This window comes from Cryptomeria japonica, chromosome 7 (genome assembly GCF_030272615.1).
Source record: "Cryptomeria japonica chromosome 7, Sugi_1.0, whole genome shotgun sequence".
NCBI classification, from domain to species: Eukaryota; Viridiplantae; Streptophyta; class Pinopsida; order Cupressales; family Cupressaceae; genus Cryptomeria; species Cryptomeria japonica.
In genome coordinates, this window is record NC_081411.1 from 17,878,317 (window position 1) to 17,897,763 (window position 19,447).

Genomic DNA, 19,447 nt, shown 5'->3' on the forward strand with positions numbered 1-19,447 from the left:
TTGCCTTGCCATCTACCATTGATACAAATGCTCAGTCATAATGGCCTTGGTACTAAGCAATGACATCTAAGCTTTGGGTCAGAAGTAGGATCAGAATGCACTTAACAATAATTCATCTTTTCCACCCACTAGTTCACTTTTTGCCATTTATTTGCTTACCGCTCTGCTACACCTAACAGTCAGATTACCCCAGACGTGCAGTCTCATTCAAAGGCTTAAAAGAATGTCATCTTGGATTCTGAAAGGATAATGATGGAACCATATGCTAACTGAAATAGTGCAGCTTAATTGTTCTAGGTGGTGTGGTTTACTAACTTGGTTTAGTCTGGAAAGATTGTTGTTTTTCTGCCTGTGATTTTGTTTATACTTAATAGGTTTAATCTGGTCATCTGGGTGGAGTTAAATTAGCAGCATGGATAAGCTTCAAGCTGGGCCCAAGTATAAGTACCGAGCCCACCCATTAGAGCCAAAAACTCTGTTCTTTTACTTAGGGTGTCTTCCATGTTTTGGAGGAAGATGATTCCTGTGTATTTGGATTTTTTTTTTTAAAATTTTTGGCTTATTTAATGCTGCCTAAGAAACAGAATCAAGGACAAACTAAACCACCTGCCATGTGCTGGCTGTACATTTCAATATTGGTATAAAACAAAGGCTGAGACAAAAATCATAAGGGCTCTACCATGTGACCTCTCATCATTGGTCTTCAACTGTGTGCTAATTAGGAAGCAATTAGGCATTGAAATCGGTGTCATTGGACTGGTAATACACTAGGTCATACAAACACATTGGACCGAGAGCACTGGCTTATGTGAACTGCATTGGTTGCCATGCAGTCTTTTACTAATATCTGCAAAAATTACAGACTCTGAATGTTTGTTATTTCCTTAACAAATCCTTTTTAGCAAGAAGCCGGTGTCACTAACTTGGAATCCCAATCCAATGGATTAAAGAGTTTTTATGGGGGGATGTACACAGGAAAGAGAGTATTCCCGTATAGCATTGGAACTTACTGCTCTGGAGTCAAACAAGACTGGAGACTAGTCACTCTGGGAATCTGCTTTTGCTCAAATTTTCATGTTGGTGTGTACCGATGTACTTCTGATTCTCTCACATAGTGCCTAGTAGTGCTTGCCAATCCTATGGACCTCCACTGCCTCATTCCCCAGGTTAATAACGGGCTTGTTGTGAACTTGGACTCTCAAAAACCGAAGTATTCTAATTGTTTATAGAAAATATGGGTCTTGTTTAGATAGTTTGCAAATGAGACATGAACACTTGGCCATTGGCAATAGTATAACGGTGCAACCGTATTGCTTATGGGAAGGAGTGCAGCTGCTGGTGGGAGAATGAGCTCATGCTACTATAACTGAACGGTACACTTAGCTTATTTCATATTAGTATTAGGAGCTGCTTGAAGAACATAGATAGTGGTTTCTGCTTTGCCAAAATGTCTGCAAGTGCAAAGTTCCTTCATGGAATATCTGATGATCCCCAACTTGAAAAGCAAATGGAGAAGCAAATTGGGTGCATGGCGGGATTTCTCCAGTTGTTCGATAGACACCAGATTCTCACTGGCAAGCGGTTGTATGGACCAAAGAGACTTGTTGCAGCAGGTCACACGGGCTCCAGCAACTCCAAACTTGATGCTGCAGTGGCTTCTGCTCAAAATGTGGTAATGAAACATGCGCCTTTTCTAAGTAGCATCAGTTTTTGCCTCAGTAATTTTTTAGTATAGGCATTCTATCTACATATAAATCAATTAACTAGTGTACCAGTAGCTGACATATGTTCAATTCATCCATTTTGTGGTACTGAAGGACATTTTACAAATATCAATTTTAACAGCATATAGATTCTGATTAAACTCGATTGAAATTCTTAGCATGTTGTTTCATAAGTTTTTTTTGAATGAGAAAGAGTTCTCTCTTCAAAATCTAAGAAGGCTTTTGTGTAAAATATCAAAGTGTCTTTATGTTGAAGAAGAACTCATCTTACAAAATTCTTCCTAGACGGGAAGTTTCAGGATTTACAGTATTGTAGCATTCATATGAAGTTAACCATCAGTGAAAAAAATTCTAGTAGTGGCTAATGCTGTGCTCTACTTTTTTCAAAATGTAGACAAGTGAAGATAGTCGCAAGCATCCACTGGATTCGTGTGGCAGTTCTAATGCAGCTTCAAGGGCATCTTCTATGGACTGCAATGACAGTACATGTCAATCCTTTCTTTCCAAAGAACAGATGCTGCCTGAGAATTTCTCAACAGCTAGAATAGCCCTCCAATCCAGAGCAAAGGAGAATTCATCATCGCTCTTGCCGGATAACAAAGATGCAAAAGCAGCACACGTTTCCAACAATTCCAGGGCTCCAATTCTTTCTAGGGACCAACCAAGGTTCTCTCTTGATTCATCTAGGCATTCACTTGATATAAGAGATGTGGTTAGAGATACATTTTATAGAGATTCCCCAAAACCATTTATGGATACAAGAGTCCAAAACAAAAAAGAAATGAATAAATATAGTGCCAAAAACAAATCTTCGATGGATGGGAAGGTAACTGCAACTACTGGTAAAGAGCCCATTAGCATGTCACCGAAGTCCCTGCCAAAGAACAGAGAACAACTTCAAGCATCACATGAACTGGCTGCAAAATCAGTCATGGATGCTAACCTGAAAAAAGCTTCAGGGAACTCTGAGGATAGCCAAGGACTTAAGAAATTCCCTCGAGGATCAAAAGAATCTCTCCAGTCATCACATGATAGCAGAGAAATAGCTAGAGCATCCTTTTTTGAATGCAAAGATGCCCTTAGCTCCTCTTTCAAACTGAGAGAAGCCCCTAGGCTCTCCTTGGACAGCAGAGCTCACCTTGGAGGAGGCTTTTATGGAAGAGAAATTACAAATGATAAGCAAGGAATAGATGTGAGTGGTCACAACCATGGTAATCTAAATTCAAATGTAGAAGAGATGAATGATGGGAAAAAGCGATCTCCCAGTGTTGTTGCACGCCTTATGGGATTAGAAGCATTTCCTGGTTCAAATTCAACATCTCAGAAAAGGGCAGAACTGAGGCGATCTGCTTCAGAGTCAAGGGTTACCTATGATATCCTTCGCTCTCAGCACAATGAAGGAAAGATTTTTTCTCAGTTCAAGACTCCCAAGGAGGCTAAAAACAATCATGATCATAAATCTGTTGAGAATGCTGCTTCTAGACAGAGCTTCCCATCTACAAAGCAGAAAGACAGCAGTGCTTTTGTTTTGTCAAAGACCCCTAAAACCCCCCAAAGCAGAAGCCATTATGAAGAAGACAAAAGAAAGGAAGCAGAAACAATAGAGAAAAAGCTTCAGTTTCCAGAGGGGAGTGTTTGCAGTTCATTACAACCTCACTCTAAACAAAAGACAGCAGATCCAAGACCTGTCAATACCCACAGGTACCCAATTGAAGCTGCTCCATGGAAACAACGAGAGGGTTGGCAGAGTTATCAACAAAATGCCTTTGGAGCCTGGAGCTTTTCTCCAGAACGAAAAAAGAACAGCTCACAAGGGACTTATGATCTCTACAATGAGATTGAGAACAGGCTTAAACAACGAGGCCTCGAAGGATCTGGCAAGGACTTTGAAACTTTGAAGCAAATTGTGGAAGCTGTGCAACTGAAGAGCCTTCAATATTCTGAAAAAGACAGGGGACTGAATCACAATCAGCAGTCAAGCTTCTTTCATCAAGGTGGACTTGATGAATTCAATTATACACCAAGGACAAGGATATTCTATGAAGAAAACTCATTGTTACAACAGCGAGAAACACAAGATAAGATTGCAAAATCTTTTGAAGCTCCTATAGTTGTAATGAAGCCTGCAAAGCTACTGAGCAATTTAAAATCTCCACGAGCTTCACAATCTCTCCCTAATCAGCGTGAGAAAGTTGGCAATGCTTCATCACAGATTGGCTACAGGGGAAAAGGTGATAGGGCTTCCAGTCCTAGTAACAACACAAAAACTAGAGAACCTGTGGACAATTGTGGAAATGATATTGCTTCAACTGTTAGGCAAAGACGGGAACGCATCACAAATGAGGCTTTGCAAAGAGAGCCTAACTCGAGGAGGCCTCAGCTATATGTATCTCCTCCTGCTGCTGCAAGATCACCACAACCTTCTCATGCTTTGAGCTCTATGAAGAGTCCGAATTCTCCAACCCAAAACAAGCAAAGAAGTACAAAGGCTGAAAATGAAAGAATGGCTAAGCATTCCGGAAGCCCAACGAAACAAAGGGATACCAGCAGAAGTTCCTCACCGTTACAGTCTCCAAAGTCCGCAAGACAAACTACTGGGAAAAAAAATGGACCAGACAAAGAAAACAGCTTTTCTCGCAACAAAATGAAGATCAAGGAAACATTTGCTACAGAGCTTGGTGAAAATGAACTGAATTTGAGCTCGAATAGTCCCTTGGTAGATGAAGTTTCCCTGCTCTCAGAAAGTAACAGAAGTACAACATCTCTAATGGAAATGGAGGTAAGTTTTCTGTCTTACTGTTACATCAGCTAATTACTTAATCGTCATCAAACTTAAAGCCAAGATTTTTTGTTAATCCTCTGGAAAACTTCTCTCAAATTTGCAATGAATATGCCTGCAGAAGTCAGATTCAACCAAAACCGAGGATGATGGAAGCTGTGATGCAGAAACAAATTATATTGGATCAAAAGATTCATATCACTGCGACAAATCATTGGGCTCTACTGAGGTTCCTGAGCAGCCAAGCCCAGTATCTGTTCTTGATTCCTCTTTCTACAAGGAAGACTGCTCTCCATCTCCTGTCATGAAACGTTCGATAACTTTCTCAGGTAACATGACAAAACTTTTGATTTTTGTTCAGCATTCTTATCTTCATAACGATCATTGGTCCAAATCTCACAATGTTTTGGGATGTCAAGGTTATGTAGCTTCTAGATGGCTATTTTCATCTTAAAATTAGTAAGAAACATCCTGTTAAAAGTTACATGGGTTTTATTCTTCAATTTTGTTACAAATACTGATATTTGAACCAAGGCATTAAGTATTAGAATCAAAATCTGGGTCACACCATATCATCGTGGTATAAGCAGCATAGTAGCTATATGACAGAAGTGGCAATCATATGTTTTGAAATAAGATATCACATCAAATTCATGAAATTTCAACACACCATAATGATCAAGATTTCACTTCTGGATTTGACTATGTATGTTTATTTGTTGTCAATATTTCTGATCAAACTCTATGATCCATCATCAGGACAGATAGTTAGAGAAGAGAAATGATCCATCATCAGGGCAGATAGCTAGGAAAGATAAATGATCTTCTCTAGCTATCTGCCCTGATGATGGATCATAGAGTTTGATCGGAAACGTTGGCAACAAACAAACATACATAGTCAAATCCAGAAGCAAAATCTTGAAGATATCATGCATTCCCATGCATCATACAGTATATGAAAACAAAAGTATTTGATTATGCAATGACATAACGCATGGTATAAGGAAGATAAGCGAATTTAGAGAAAAAAAGAGAGAACATATATTTCGTACAGGTACATCTATATGAAAATGTAGGCTTTATGGGACAGGTCTTCCTCTTCATTTCTTTATTTTGTTCTTTCTGTGAGAACTAATGCACACAATTTAATTTTCTTGAATTCTGCATAAGTACTGTTATTTATTCTTTTTATCTTTTCCGTTCCTCGCCTAGTAGTAAGAAACCCTGACCCAAGGTTTGCATTTCAGGATTTTTGCACCAAAATGGGTTTGTATTGTTGTTGTTTCCAGTAAATTTCTTACATTTTAATTTTAGTTTTGAAGTGTACAATTTTTTTCTGATTATTTGCTAGTTACAAGTTGACTCATCATTTGGGTTGTTGAGGATATTGCCTACTACCATTGTTTCTTATGGATCCACATGTTCTCTTTCATTTCTTGTTTCTTTCAGATTTGAAAAGAAAATCTTCTTCTATTTTTCATAGCACATTCTAATCAGTTTAGATGGTTGTGTATTTCAGAGGAGAGAAATGATGATTCTGATCTAGGCATCTCCCATTGCTTGAGCTTTATTACCAATCAACAATGCCAATTGGATGACCTGAAGCTTGATGAACCTCTTGATTTTACTCACAAACTACATTGCAATTCAGCTATAGGGATCCAGGAGGCTGGAATGGATACCATAAGGCTCAAACTGGAATCCAACAGCGTAAACCGCAGTCACGGCGAGAAGAAGCCTAATCCTACCTATTCCTACATTGCAGAAATCCTCCTAGCTTCAGGGCTTCTAGAAGACACCGAAGCGTATCCAGTTGTGTACCATTCATCTGTTTCTCCAATTGACCCCCAGCTGTTTTCTGTCTTGGAACAGAGACATTCATTTTCAGAGACTCGGAATGGCCAGGGTCAGGTTTACACTCAAAAGAAGAAGATGACCTACATTGAGCAATCAAATAGAGAGCTTACATTTAGTACTGTCAATGATATCTTATGCACAAAGCTGTCTCCTTACCTGAATCTTCGGCCATGGATGTGTTCTGCCAAAAAGATTCAGAGAAAAAGACCCACAGGACAAGAGCTTCTGAAAGAGGTATGGGATGATTTTCAAGGTCTGCCCACTATTCCCTCAGAGGACATTTGTGAAACCTTACTCAGGATGCTTCAAAAGGATTTTGCAAGGGATGTAGATTCATGGGATGATCATGCAGCTGAGATTGCAGGGGCTGTGTTAGACATTGAAAGAATGATTTTTAAGGACTTGATAGATGACACTATTAGGGAAATGGGTGCTGTGGGCAGTAAATGCTTGGCTTCCATGCCAAGAAAAAAACTCTGCTTTACTTGAGTTGAAACTTTGTACAGAGATATATATGTTGTTAGTTGCCCTTCTGAAATAAAATATAGAGGTCGGATTGAGAGTGTCCTAGGAGCAGGAAAGTTAGTTATTTCAGTTTGATGTTTCTATTTTATTTTATTTGTAAAGAAATTGGGTGAGGTGGGGGCTTATTTCCTTGGAAAGTGAGGTATAAAAGGTAAAGGTGTTTTTTCTTAAGGTCTTGACCTAGTCACTATCCCTTGTGGAGGTGTGAAAACCCTATAGGGAATATTTTTTCTTGACTTTCATGATTGACTTTGGGAATGATGAACTTTTCCAATTTGTTTAAAGATTATAAGAAAGTATATAATGACGTCCGCCCTTACAAGGAATAAACTTTGTTCTTATTCCTTTTTGCTCCACTGCAAAGAAAAGTAACATTCACTAAGCAAATAAGATAAGCCATATATTAACAATAATGAATTATTTAAAGAAACTAAATGCGGAGGAGGAACATCTAGAAATAGTGTTGAATATATATTTGATGCAGGTATTGAAATCTATTACTTTGGTAAAAAAAGGGTAATTTGGATCTTTTTTTATTCTTAGATTTGTTTTACTATTTTTAGGTTCAATTCACAATTATGGGTCACTTTAATAGTTACAAACATGTGGTTGTGCTATGGGTTGTGGATATAATTTTTCTAATTGCTTTTTTTTTTTTTTTAGTCTATGGATTCATTTAATTATTTTCTTAGCTTTGATTTTCAAAGACTAGCAATGTTTAGAAATGCCTAAGAGATCCTTGGATCACAAGCATCATATTCTCTTAGGCCATCACCTCTTAATAGGATTAGTTTTTAGTCTCGAAAATGATTGGATGCACCTCAAAGTGTGTCAAAACATTTGTAATGGTGATAAAATTACGTACTTGTGTGAATTTCATTTAGGTTTGGGTACATTTTAAGAAAATGTCTTAATGCAATTGCATATTGACAAATGGCACAATCTTGTGCAAAGTTGGTTCATTCGTTTAGCATTCACCCCCTTTACCAACCAAACCATATGTTAACCATTCTTGCATAATCGCCCATATTTGTTTTAAGTAACAAAGAGATGTTTCGCAACCCTTTAGTAAACTTGGGAAAGGTGTCAGGGTTGTATGCTACAAAGGGGTGAAAGTCCTGAGATGACTGGTTATGAATGCAACTATGAAAATAAATCTACAACAAACAAAAATGATCCCAATGATAAGTACTATCACTTGGCCACAACAAGAATAATAACAAAATAACATTAATTAATAATGAAAATAAACACACTGCTAAACTACAGAATCACCAGACGTCCCAAGAAGTGGGCCCTGCCTCTTAATCCGCTCAAGCTAGCTTTTCTACATGGGACTGATCATGCAAGCATTAATTTTATTTATCAGGAAATAACACTGTTTATGATACGAAAGTCTGATATAGAAATCCTCTTACAATAATCTGCTTACAAAAGTCTGCCTACGTTGTTTACAACAGACCTTATAACAAACAAAAACCAATCAATACAAAATAGATTAGTTTGTTTTGGCTAGTGGCCAACAAACTATAGTTTAATGGTTCTCATAAAATGCTACAGTTGGCCACAAATTATAATATAGAGGCTTGTAAACCATACGCTAGAAATGACATTGTTATAACTGCAGACAAAAATAGGAAATAGCAGGTTGGTCATTTTCTCCACCACATGGTTGGGCTTCCCTCCTAGTTCGTTTCAATCATCATGGTGGTAAGGGTTGGCGGAGAGTTGGCGACATATTAAAAACAACCTTGTTACAGTAGCAGTCAGAAATAGCCAACGAAAAGATTCTTAAGTCTCTTCTCAACCGCTAGAAAAATATATATCTCCATTCACAAGTTCTTATACTGATTTGAATTTGGTGCATGTAGTCAACACCAAAGTAGAAATTGATGCCACCTTAGAGGTTGACGTCACAGAAAGTTCCTTCATAAAATGTGACAGGAAATCTACATGCCCAAGCTATATTTTCCAAGGCTTGAATACAAGATACTTGTTTGTAAAGACAACCAATAATTAATCTTCATATATTTATCCAAAACTATATTAAATATCATTTATATATATTTAATCATATGCAATTTAAATGGTAGAATGATATTAAAATGAAATGGAAATGGAATATAGAAATGGATATGAATGTATATGAAAATTGCATAAAATGAGGTCTCATCCCATAGAACCTACAAAATAGAGACAAATGTGTAATGATAGCTTTTATTTACACAACTAATGATAGAAGCAACTGCAAGTTGTGTTATTGACCTCAATCATGAATGAAAGAGAGGAGCAAGTAGTGCTAGAAATAATTTGTCTATACACAATGATAATATGACATGTTTTTATGTTGCATATGACGAAATGACATGCCATGTGATGAAGCTCCTTTTGGATAGATGATGAGTCTCTATGAACTGACCTATAATTGTGTATAACCATGACATAAGAGCATTAGTAATATGATATGCTTCCCAATACATGCAAGGAAGTAGAGGAGCAAAAAATAATAGATGAAATGTAAATGGAAGCAAATCATACAACTCAAGAAAAGTAGTAAATGTAATAAATGGATCATGTAATAAGAAACATTTCTAAAATGATAACACATGAAATCGTATGGGATGGAGATGAATCTTGAGGTATAAGGTTGTTCCATTATAGGAAGATAAAGAATAGTGATATGGTCCTTAATGGCTCAAAAAACCCATTTAGGTACATAAGGAACTAAGGTGGTCATATGCTCTTGATGTGGTATCCAAGAGAATGAGCACACCATGGTTGAGATAAGGCCGTAAGTTGCTAGTGGTAACTTTGGTCTAAGAATGTGATATCAAGGTAATGAAAAAGGAAGGTGTGACACCTTCAATACAAATAAAATAGAAGATCAAATTCTATATTACCCACCTCTCTCTATGTCCCTCTATCTATCTCACACATCTATTTCTTTATCTAGGTCTCTCACCTCTCCTTCCCCCTCTAGGTCTCTTGCTTATGTACTTACCCCTCTCTAGTTCTCTCACTCCTTATCCACCTCTCTCCCTTCCCCCTTAACCCTATCCCTTTATGAACTCTCTTCTTATCTTCTCTCTCTACCCTCACCTCTTTATCTCCCCCTTCTATAGGTTTCTCACTCCCTCTATGTCTACCTCTCCCTCCATCTCTTCTTACTCCTCTCTCACTTTGTTTGTATATCTCTCCTCTTCTCTCTTCCTTTCTCCATATCCCTCTTTATCTCCCTCTTTCTCCTTACCCCCATCTCTTTCACCCTTCCCTTCTTACTCTCATTCTCTCTCTCCATTGTCTAGGTTGTCACATTTCCCTTCCACCCTCTCTCTTCCGTCTCTATGTTTCTCTCTTCCTCTCCACCTCTCTGCATATTCATCCATGCCACATTAACCACCTCCCTCTATCCCCCCCCCCTCTCTCTCTTTCTCCATATAGGTATATGATATAGGGTGTAGGATATAGGGTTTAGGGTATAGGGTTGAGGGTATAGAGTTGAGGGTTTAGGGTATTGGTATAGTTTTACAAGAATGAACTAACATAATGCTAGCACACTATCATGTTATTGTGTGCCTTGGATCAATGCTCTCTCTTTTCATCTCTCTCCCACTTTGATTAAGGCTTAGAGTTTAGAGTTTATGATTGATGATAAATAGTTGAGGTTTTACCTTTCACTCACACCCTACCTCCTTCCCTCTCTATTAATACTTCTCTTTTTCTCTCCCTCTATTATCTCTCTCACCTCTCTCTCTCCCATATATAGGTCTCTCCCACCATATCTCCTTATCTAACTTACCTTCCTCACCTCCATAGCTCGTATAACTTCCTCTCTCTTCTCCTCTCTCATATTCTTATTGTTTTTCTCTCCATTCTATCCATTTTCTCTATCACTACCCCCCTCTCTCTCTATTCTTCCCTCTCCCTCCCCTCTCTAAGTCATCACATCTCTCCTTTTCTATTCCCCTCTATCTATATCACCCCTCTCTCTACATCTAGTTGCATGACAAGGAATTGTCTATGTTGCCATTGTTGTCGAGCTATCCAAGAGTTTGTTGAAATTTTAGTTACTTTGTCATAGCATGCAAAGAATTTGAGGGACAAACTCAAGTGTGATTGCATTGATTTCAGGTATCCTAGAGTTTGATAAATTTTTAATTACTTTTATCATAACATGCAAAGAATTTGAAGAACATAGACAAGTATATTTGATAGCTCTCTTAAAGTTATTATTATGATTTGGTATCAATTGTTCATGATTGTCTAGCACGTGTTGTTGTCTAGATGTGTCTATGATATGCTATTGAGGTCATTTCTCAAAGACTATATGTGCACCTAGTTGCACTGGCATGATATTTGGTACCACATTTTACCACGATGATGTTTATAGCTTGTGGTTTTGAAGCATATCAAAGTGACGCATGAAGTTTGTTATTCGAGAGTTTTAGAGGAATTGGTCAAGCAAACAAAAAGTTATAAATTATAGAGTGGTAATTGTTTCAGGTTGATGACTATGCTAATGTTCTTGATGGATGTTGTAATGTCCCCTTCTTGCACCTAGTTAGTTTGAGGTTTCCATTAGCCTTTTTTTGGGTTCCCATTGACTAAGTGGATGTGCTAAGGGGACTAGTCGTTCTAACGAGATCTCTAGTAGGTGTTTTCAATACATTTCGATATAGTATTAATTTTTAGCATATGGATGTTTTTAGTAAGTGCTATATTTAGCGCTTGGTCTTGGATTTTGCCTCTATAAAGTGGGTAAATGGGATCCACTAGTCTAATTATGTAAACTAGGGGTCAAACTCATTTACCACATCAATACATTAAAGAGATGATCAATAGGCCCTACCTCAGACCTATTGAAAAAACCTAAGTACTATTGATCTATTCTCCTTCTAATTGAAATTTAATTGATTTGAAAGCGATGGGAATTAGTGGTAGAGATGTAAAATTGAGACTAATCAACATAAATAGAAAGTTTCACATCATACATGTGTTGGCAATTGACACTCATTCGGTGGATTCTAATTCATGGATAATGGATTAGGGTTGTCATTGATGGAAAATCTCCTTGGAAATCCTATCCGATAGTCATGGTTCTTGGTAACTGGTAGAGGAAGTGATCCAGTAATCTATCTCCGGTATCTCAGGATAAACAAAGCACTTTTGGTCTGGAATCTTTGCGGTGATTAGGGTCATTAGATTCGTGTATGAGATGATAGGGCTGACATATAGAAATCATTTGGATATTATTTGGTTGATCTGCATGTTTTATATCATCCGGTCTAAGTTGACACCCGGTTACATGCTACATTGCATATTGTGCTTGGTCGACTAGATGAATGTCTTATTTTGTGATTGCGTATATAGGTGATTGATGTAGAAGATCTTTTTGGATGATGGTAGGAGCAAATTGTGATTCAGAAACCTTGGCGTAGTTTCACGTGCGCATTCTTGATCTGGTAGCTGACTAAGAAATAGAACAAAGCAGAGTAGCAGAGGTGTTATAGTCAGACTTTTTGCACTTAACCGGAACTCATCCAGGCTATGTTTGATGCTATTTTGGAGTTCAACAATTATAGTTATCATTGTAATTGATTTGTGAGCCAGTGAGACTTCCATATTGTAATTGAACCTTTGGTTCTAGGTAGCGTGCTTGAATGCATGTGCACTCCCCTTTTGTAATATTTATGTACTCCTGATCATAGTATATGAATATTGTGGGTTCTAATCCCATCGTGTTTTTTCCCTTTCTGGGTTTCCACGTAAACATCTTAGTGTTATGATTTTGTGGTTGATTATCCCGTGTTTCTGCAGTTTACTTTCTTGCATTTGCTTCCGGTGGTCTGAGAATAAGTTTAAAAGTTTATTTACTGGTAGAACATTGATTCACACCCCCTCTTAGTGTCCCTTGATTCCAACAATTGGTATTAGATCCTAGTTCCTTTGAGGAAGCCTAATTGCTTGAGGAAGGTCCAAGAGATTGAATCAATGGATTCCGGTTAGTAGGGATTGCTTTGTGTGACACTTGAGGATCTTGATGCAACAAGAAATGAAATAAGTTCCTTAAAGAGAAACTTGAATGCAACTGAAGACTTCATTAATGATTTTAAAGATCAAGTAAACACTTCAAGAGACAAGAAGATGGACAAGCTAAAGGAGAAAGAAGAACAAAGCATGGAAAATCAGGACAAAGCTGATGAATGTGATAAGATTTCTAGAGAGAGTGTTGTATTGAAGAATGAGATGCAATCCATTGTGATGAAGCTAACTAAGGAGATTGAAGACCGAAAGAAGAACGAATAAAGTTTGACTCAATCATTGAAGGACAGATCAGATGAATGCTTCAGGCTCACTTATGAGAATGATCAGTTGAAACTTGAGTTGACACAATCAAGGAATAATGGACAAGAACTTGAGAGATAGATTGTTGCCCTAAGAGATGAACTTGATATTGCAAATGAATACAAAGACAAATTCAATGCTAGCTCAGCAAGGCTTGATGAGATGCTGGAAAGTCAAAGACATGGAAAAGATATGAGAGGACTTGGATTTGAGAAAGGAGAATCATCCAGATCTGGACAAAGCAATGCAAAGCCTAATCATAAGAAGAGCAAGAATCCTCTGGTAAGACAACCTAATGCCCATATATTCAATGGTAGATGTTTCACTTGTAATAAATTTGGTCATATAGAAAATCAGTGCAGAAGTAGGATGAATAATGGAATGAGCAATATGAACAATGGTCCTACTTTTACCGGTCAGTGTTTCATATGCAATACTTTTGGTCACAAGTCAAACATGTGCAGAGCAGTAATGAACAATTTTTAGAACAAGAGATGTTATGCTTGTGGGATGTTTGGACATATCTCTAACCAATGCAAGATGAGACCAAATCAGATGAATTTCTAACCTATGCAAAGAAATGTTGTTTGTCGTGCATGCAACAAAACTAGTCACATTGCAAATTTTTGCAGAAGTAAGAACAATGCTCTGGTAAAATAAGGGAAATCAGATGAGAAAGGGAAGGCAAAGGTAGAAGAGATTCAAAACAAGCATGAGAAGATGTGGGTTAGAAAAGATAAATCCAAGGTAGACAGTGGATCTGCACCTGAATCCGGTGTAGGATCATCATTCGATAACTAAAGGGTACAAGCACAAAGCTATGTCACACTTTTATAAAGGAAATGACCAATGTTGATTCAACTTTTTAAATTGAATCAATAAAAAGTGACACATATCTGTTGAATTTTGAAATGATGTAAACTAATAAAATGTATATTTTGTTGTGTATTTTATGTTTGTAATTTTTTAAAAACACTAAAAAATTATTTGAATATACTTTCTTATAAAGTAAACACTATAATTTAGTTGTTAATAAAATGCTGAAATTGAAGTTACACGAGGCATCACACTTTATATAGTAAATTTTACCTTTTTTTTTTCAATTTTTTTGTGTATATTGATAACTTGAAACTTTAGTGTAAAAATATATTTTTAACTATTTATATATATATATTTCAATAAATTTGAAAAGTTGTGCTTACTAAAATATAACTGTAGCATCCTAAAATTGCGACACTTGCAATTTCGACTGCATTTGGGTCTTCACGATGGTGACGCAACACTGAACCTGAATGGAGACCCCGAAACTTGTTCATGACATCAAAAACTGCATTTTTCAGCACCCTGGCCTGATCCTCCTTGCACCCTGCTGTCCTTGGAGGTGGGACCATGGCGCCCAGCGCCCTGGTCCCTGGCCCTATTTTGGGCCCGGTCTCTTTTGGGCATCGGGTCTTTAAGTTTGCAAATTGGAAAATATTGTTTCCTGGTCGGCCCAAGGTCGGAAAAATCAGTCTATCAACCCTAATTGGCAAGTATATAAACTACATTTCCTCTCCCATTTTGAGAAAGAAGGACATATGTGTACAAGAGGCGAAAGTGCTAGGCAAACATTCAAGCATTCAAACATTCAAGCATTCCTTCATTCTAAGTCTCCATTCAAGGCTAAGTGTTGCATTCAAGACAAGGATTCAACCATTGAAGAGGAGATCACATACAACATGCAACAACATTTACACCTTCGCATGTAAGAATACAAACATTCTTACAACAAGGTATCAGTACTTGTTTACATTACAAACATTTACATTTATAGCATTCTCATTTCTTGGTTAATTCCAAAACCGAGGTTTGACCTAAAGGCAAACCCCTAATCCCTAACCCCCCAATCCTCCTCTCTTTTCTATGTGTAGGTTGCAGGTACGTGGCTGTAATTGAAGATCTGGAATCCTTGTGCAGAGACGAACAGATCCCCCTTCATTTTGCGGATTTTTCGGAGGACCGTGTGCACGCCGGGCGCCATCGTCCCGTCAAATTTTGCCCGAATTTGCAGAACAACATCATCTCGACATTTTACTGCTAATTCCAGGTCCGCAGCTTCATCCGGTATCCCTATCTCTGTTTACAAGCGAATCTTTCTTACTTTACATGCATTCCTAGTTCAATCATTCTATCTACAATCTTTACAACAGAGGGTATCCTTGATGTCTCAGCCCTTGAAACTCATTTAGAATCCAATCCTGCATTGTGTGGGATTGGATCTTGTGGGTTTCAACCCTTCTTTTGAATGTAAAGTCCCTCCTAAGTGAAAACCGTCAATCCTAGTGACCCCCTTTCTCCTTGGAGTGGGGGAGAACACCTAGGGTTCGATTTTCCGCTTTACAATAACTCTATCCATTTGGCATCACCTTTCTTCTTAATTAATTATCCAAATTAGAAAAAGAATTATATCATCTTGACATAGACTCTTTTCTCTAGTGCATTTATTTTTTTCCAAATTTTTAAAATAGTTTAGTATTTTTCCTTTACAAGATAATCAACCTTATTTTTAATGTTGATGACCTACTTTCTGTTGGATATTGTGGTGCATTGCTACTGCTAGGATATGTTGTTGTCATTGATGTCAACATATTCCTGTGTATTGCTCCGGTGATTGCAAATTGGGAAGAACTTATGATCTCGTTTGCAGTTTTGTTTTGTTGATCATTATTTTGTAGAGTTCAATATTTCCTCCGGTATAGTCTGGTGTGATCAAATCTTGAGCTGATATTTTGGGATATTTATTGGGATGGTCTTGTGTATCTTCATTCCAGATGGATCGTGATTTGGTTCTCTGCAAGTTATCTTTCTTCATGAGAGTTGTTGATTGGTTGTGTTCTTGAGCTCTCAGATGTTGACAAATGAAGATTTGATAAGTGGTGTTTGTGCAACTGTTTCTGATGATTCTAGTATGCTCGCTAGTGTTTCCTAGTTGTGTCCTATTTATTTTGGTGATCCACATTGATCGTTGTGCGATTTTTTTATGGTTTCTATCAACCAGTGATAATTTTCGTTTTATGCGGTTTTCCTGGTGGTGTAGTGTGTTACGGTTGATCTTGGCATGATTTTCAATGGACTTGTGTATTTGGAAATTTGATTTAGGTCCATGCTATGCTATGTAAATCATTATATTGGTCCAGTGGTTGATCTTTGTATCGTGTGATGTAATTTTGTAATTGAGGGTTGAGGGTTTAGCCGACCTTGTTATCAAGGTTGTTGAATTGTATATATAGGTGATATATTCATGTAATTTAGGTGTTGATGTTATGTCTGCATTATCAGAGAGTTGTGTATGTGCGAACACAAGATTTATCCTTCAGTGTTGAGATTGAGGAGAGATTTGTGTTTCAAAGAAGACAACTATGCTTAACCAGAACCATAATCAGGCATTTGGAGATGCTATTCTTTCAGTTCATTTCTTTCGGATTGTAGTTTGAATCTTGTTGTAAGTCAGTGAGACTTCCTTGAGGGTTGTAGCCTTCTGGGCCATTATATTTGAGCAGTGAGCTCTAGGTAGTGTGCCTGGATGCCTGTGCATTTTCCATTGTAATATTTTCATATACTACTGCAGAGTATCATCTTACTATGGGTAGGTTCCCACTGTGGTTTTTCCCTTAACCAGGTTTTCCATGTCAAAATCTTGGTTTTGTGTGTTGTTCTTTCAATTTTCTTTTCTTTCTTATTATTGTAGTTTATCAGATCTGCTTTTGTAGTTAAATTTACTAATCCAGTGAAGACTGATTCATCCGCCCTCTCAGTCTTCCTTCTTGGTTGCTGCTAACACTTTAAATAAAAATAAAATATAAAATATAAAAACTAATTAAAATATTAAAAGATATATATTTTGGAAAATTCACTTATAGATCTATAAAAGGGTATTTTTACATTTCAACAAAAATAGTTTTTATAAGACTAGGAGTTGTTGAAACAATGAGTTTTTCATAATTTTTTTTTGGTAATTTGACCCAAAGTGGTACAAAATATACCTTTAGTAGAAAAATCCAATTGGAAAAGTTGTGGCCCATATATAAGATAGCTATAATTAATCTCTCGAGACCATATGTTTTACTAAATTTTATTTTAGTTAGAATTACTTAAATTCACTTGTGCTCATAAGTTGGCCTGAAACATGATACAAATTTGTGATTTTACCCTTAAGGCATTTGGCCTTAGGGGGGGCCATCTTCATGCACAATCTTGCAGAACCCCATGGAGAGATCTGTGATCGATCAAGGTTTATTGCAGATGCTTGGAGATGATTATCCAAAATTCACCATACTGATTTTAGAATCCAACGAAATGGATTATGCTAAATAGGACATTCGGTTGAACTTTACCATTGTATTTATTTCAACTTAAAGTTAGGGTTTTCAAAGTTAAAAAGGGAGAAATGTCAAACATTTCTCACATTGCAAACGAAGAGTTGATATTGCAGAGTGAGGCAAACCAGTTTTCAATGCAATCAAAAGGCTTGAATTCATCCGGCAAGGAGTTATTGTGCGTTCGACAGAAGAAAAAGGTATTTACTGAAGTGTTTAAACCCTAAATTTCTTGAAATGGCGTCTTCTTCTGTTGATACACTTTTGGTAGTAGAAGTTTTTGAGTGAGCAAGGCCACAGTTCAAGAGGTACCCATTTAAGTCTGTTGAGGATGATCCCAATGGTGCTTTTTCATATGTTCCCTACAAAGTATTGCATGTTGATGATGTCAAGGCACACATTCATTGTTCAATTGAGGAAACCAGAAATAAAGACATCTTAACCCTCTACACTGACCTCATAATGGATGAAGTTGGAAATCCCAAACTGGAATATGCACAGTTGTAGAAGAAGGGTTCACATAGTTTGTTCACTTCCCTATATTGGATGAGGATGAATAGGTAAGATACATTCTGAGCCGTGTCCACAATAAATTCATATGGTTGGGCAGACCCTACAAGATAACCAAGTAGGCAATTCATGCAGTTATATGCCTGAATCAAACTAATGGAAAACATAATTTGAGGAAGGTGACAAACCCAACTATCACAAAGTTAACTGATGCTCAATTTGACAACAAATTAATGACAATTGATGATATCTTGGAGCATAATGTTAGATTTGCATCGATGATTATTAGATACAAAGTTTATCAGTCTACAAGATTGAATTTTGTCTTTGGTACAACGATATGTGCAACCTATCAAATGGTAAAAGAGGACATGCAGTATGATTTGTGCACAGTTCTTCTTGAAGAGCTCTTGAGCAACTTAAAGAAAATAAAAAAAAACAAGAAGAATGTCTTCAAATTTGGTTCACTAATTATTTGTCTAGCACTGCACTTCATGAATGAAATCCCCAGAACAAGTAGAGTCCAATGGGCATATGACTTACTAGTAGCAACTAAGATCAAACAAGGTTTGCAGATATTGGGAAATAGAGAGAATCAAACAACTGCCCTGTGGAGCTTCTTCAAAACCTTCCAAGGCAGAATGAAGAATAGAGTAAGAATCCCTAAGGAAGTGGTAGACAAATATACAGACACTATCTGCTTCATGATCAACAAGGACCAGTACCATATGGAGGCAGTAGAACCTAAGACAGTATGGATAATGCCAATGGGTTATGAGGTTGGTGCTCAAACTCTTGAAGGCTATGCTCAACATCTTTTGAGCAAACCAATTGACCCTTCTGAAGATAAATTTGGCACATTCAAAGAAAAAGATATGGAGTTACACAAGAAGTTCACTCAGCCGAAAAGGAAGAGAAAAGTAATAAAAATGGTCGAGGCTATAGCAGAATAGATGGGCTTTACCAAAGAAGCTATTAAGAAGGCTAAGGAGAAAGCAGAGATGGAATCAAAGAAGCCTTAAGATTGAATCGGTTCCTAATGAGACTAAGTCTTCTCCCACTCCAATGAAGTCATCAACAACTTAAAGCTCATTTGAAAAAGGAGTGTTGAAGCACAAGGAGAAACCAAAAAGAATCTATGTAGTTGTATCTCTTGTTGCATCCAAAACAAAGTCAGATGAGGAAGCAGATAAAGCAAAGAAGAAAGGAGAATTTGTCATAGTGATTAGGAAACATAGTTCGGTGGTGCTCAGTCGAGTAAGAAAACACAATCAGAACCCTCTCTAACCAGTAGGCCTAAAAGAGGAAGAAGGCTAAGGACAAAGTTTGTTAAGGATCTTGAATCCAACAAG

The 19,447-nt window shown here is 37.3% G+C and overlaps 1 protein-coding gene across 1 annotated transcript; it reads left to right on the forward strand.

Moving 5' to 3' along the window:
* The first annotated feature begins 329 nt into the window (after positions 1-329).
* On the forward strand, positions 330-7,056 carry LOC131037157 (protein LONGIFOLIA 1). The gene is made up of 4 exons (XM_057969203.2): positions 330-1,672; positions 2,119-4,503; positions 4,625-4,832; positions 6,023-7,056. The coding sequence occupies exons 1-4, from the start codon at positions 1,448-1,450 to the stop codon at positions 6,847-6,849; spliced, it is 3,645 nt and encodes a 1,214-aa protein (XP_057825186.2). The 5' UTR covers positions 330-1,447; the 3' UTR covers positions 6,850-7,056.
* Positions 7,057-19,447: the final 12,391 nt, after the last annotated feature.

Excerpts from the sequence above, each read along its gene's own strand:
- LOC131037157 (XM_057969203.2), top strand. The coding sequence starts at position 1,448 with ATGTCTGCAAGTGCAAAGTTCCTTCATGGAATATCTGATGATCCCCAA. Across the intron at positions 1,673-2,118 it reads TGGCTTCTGCTCAAAATGTG|ACAAGTGAAGATAGTCGCAA; the intron begins GTAATGAAACAT and ends TTCAAAATGTAG. Across the intron at positions 4,833-6,022 it reads ACGTTCGATAACTTTCTCAG|AGGAGAGAAATGATGATTCT; the intron begins GTAACATGACAA and ends TGTGTATTTCAG.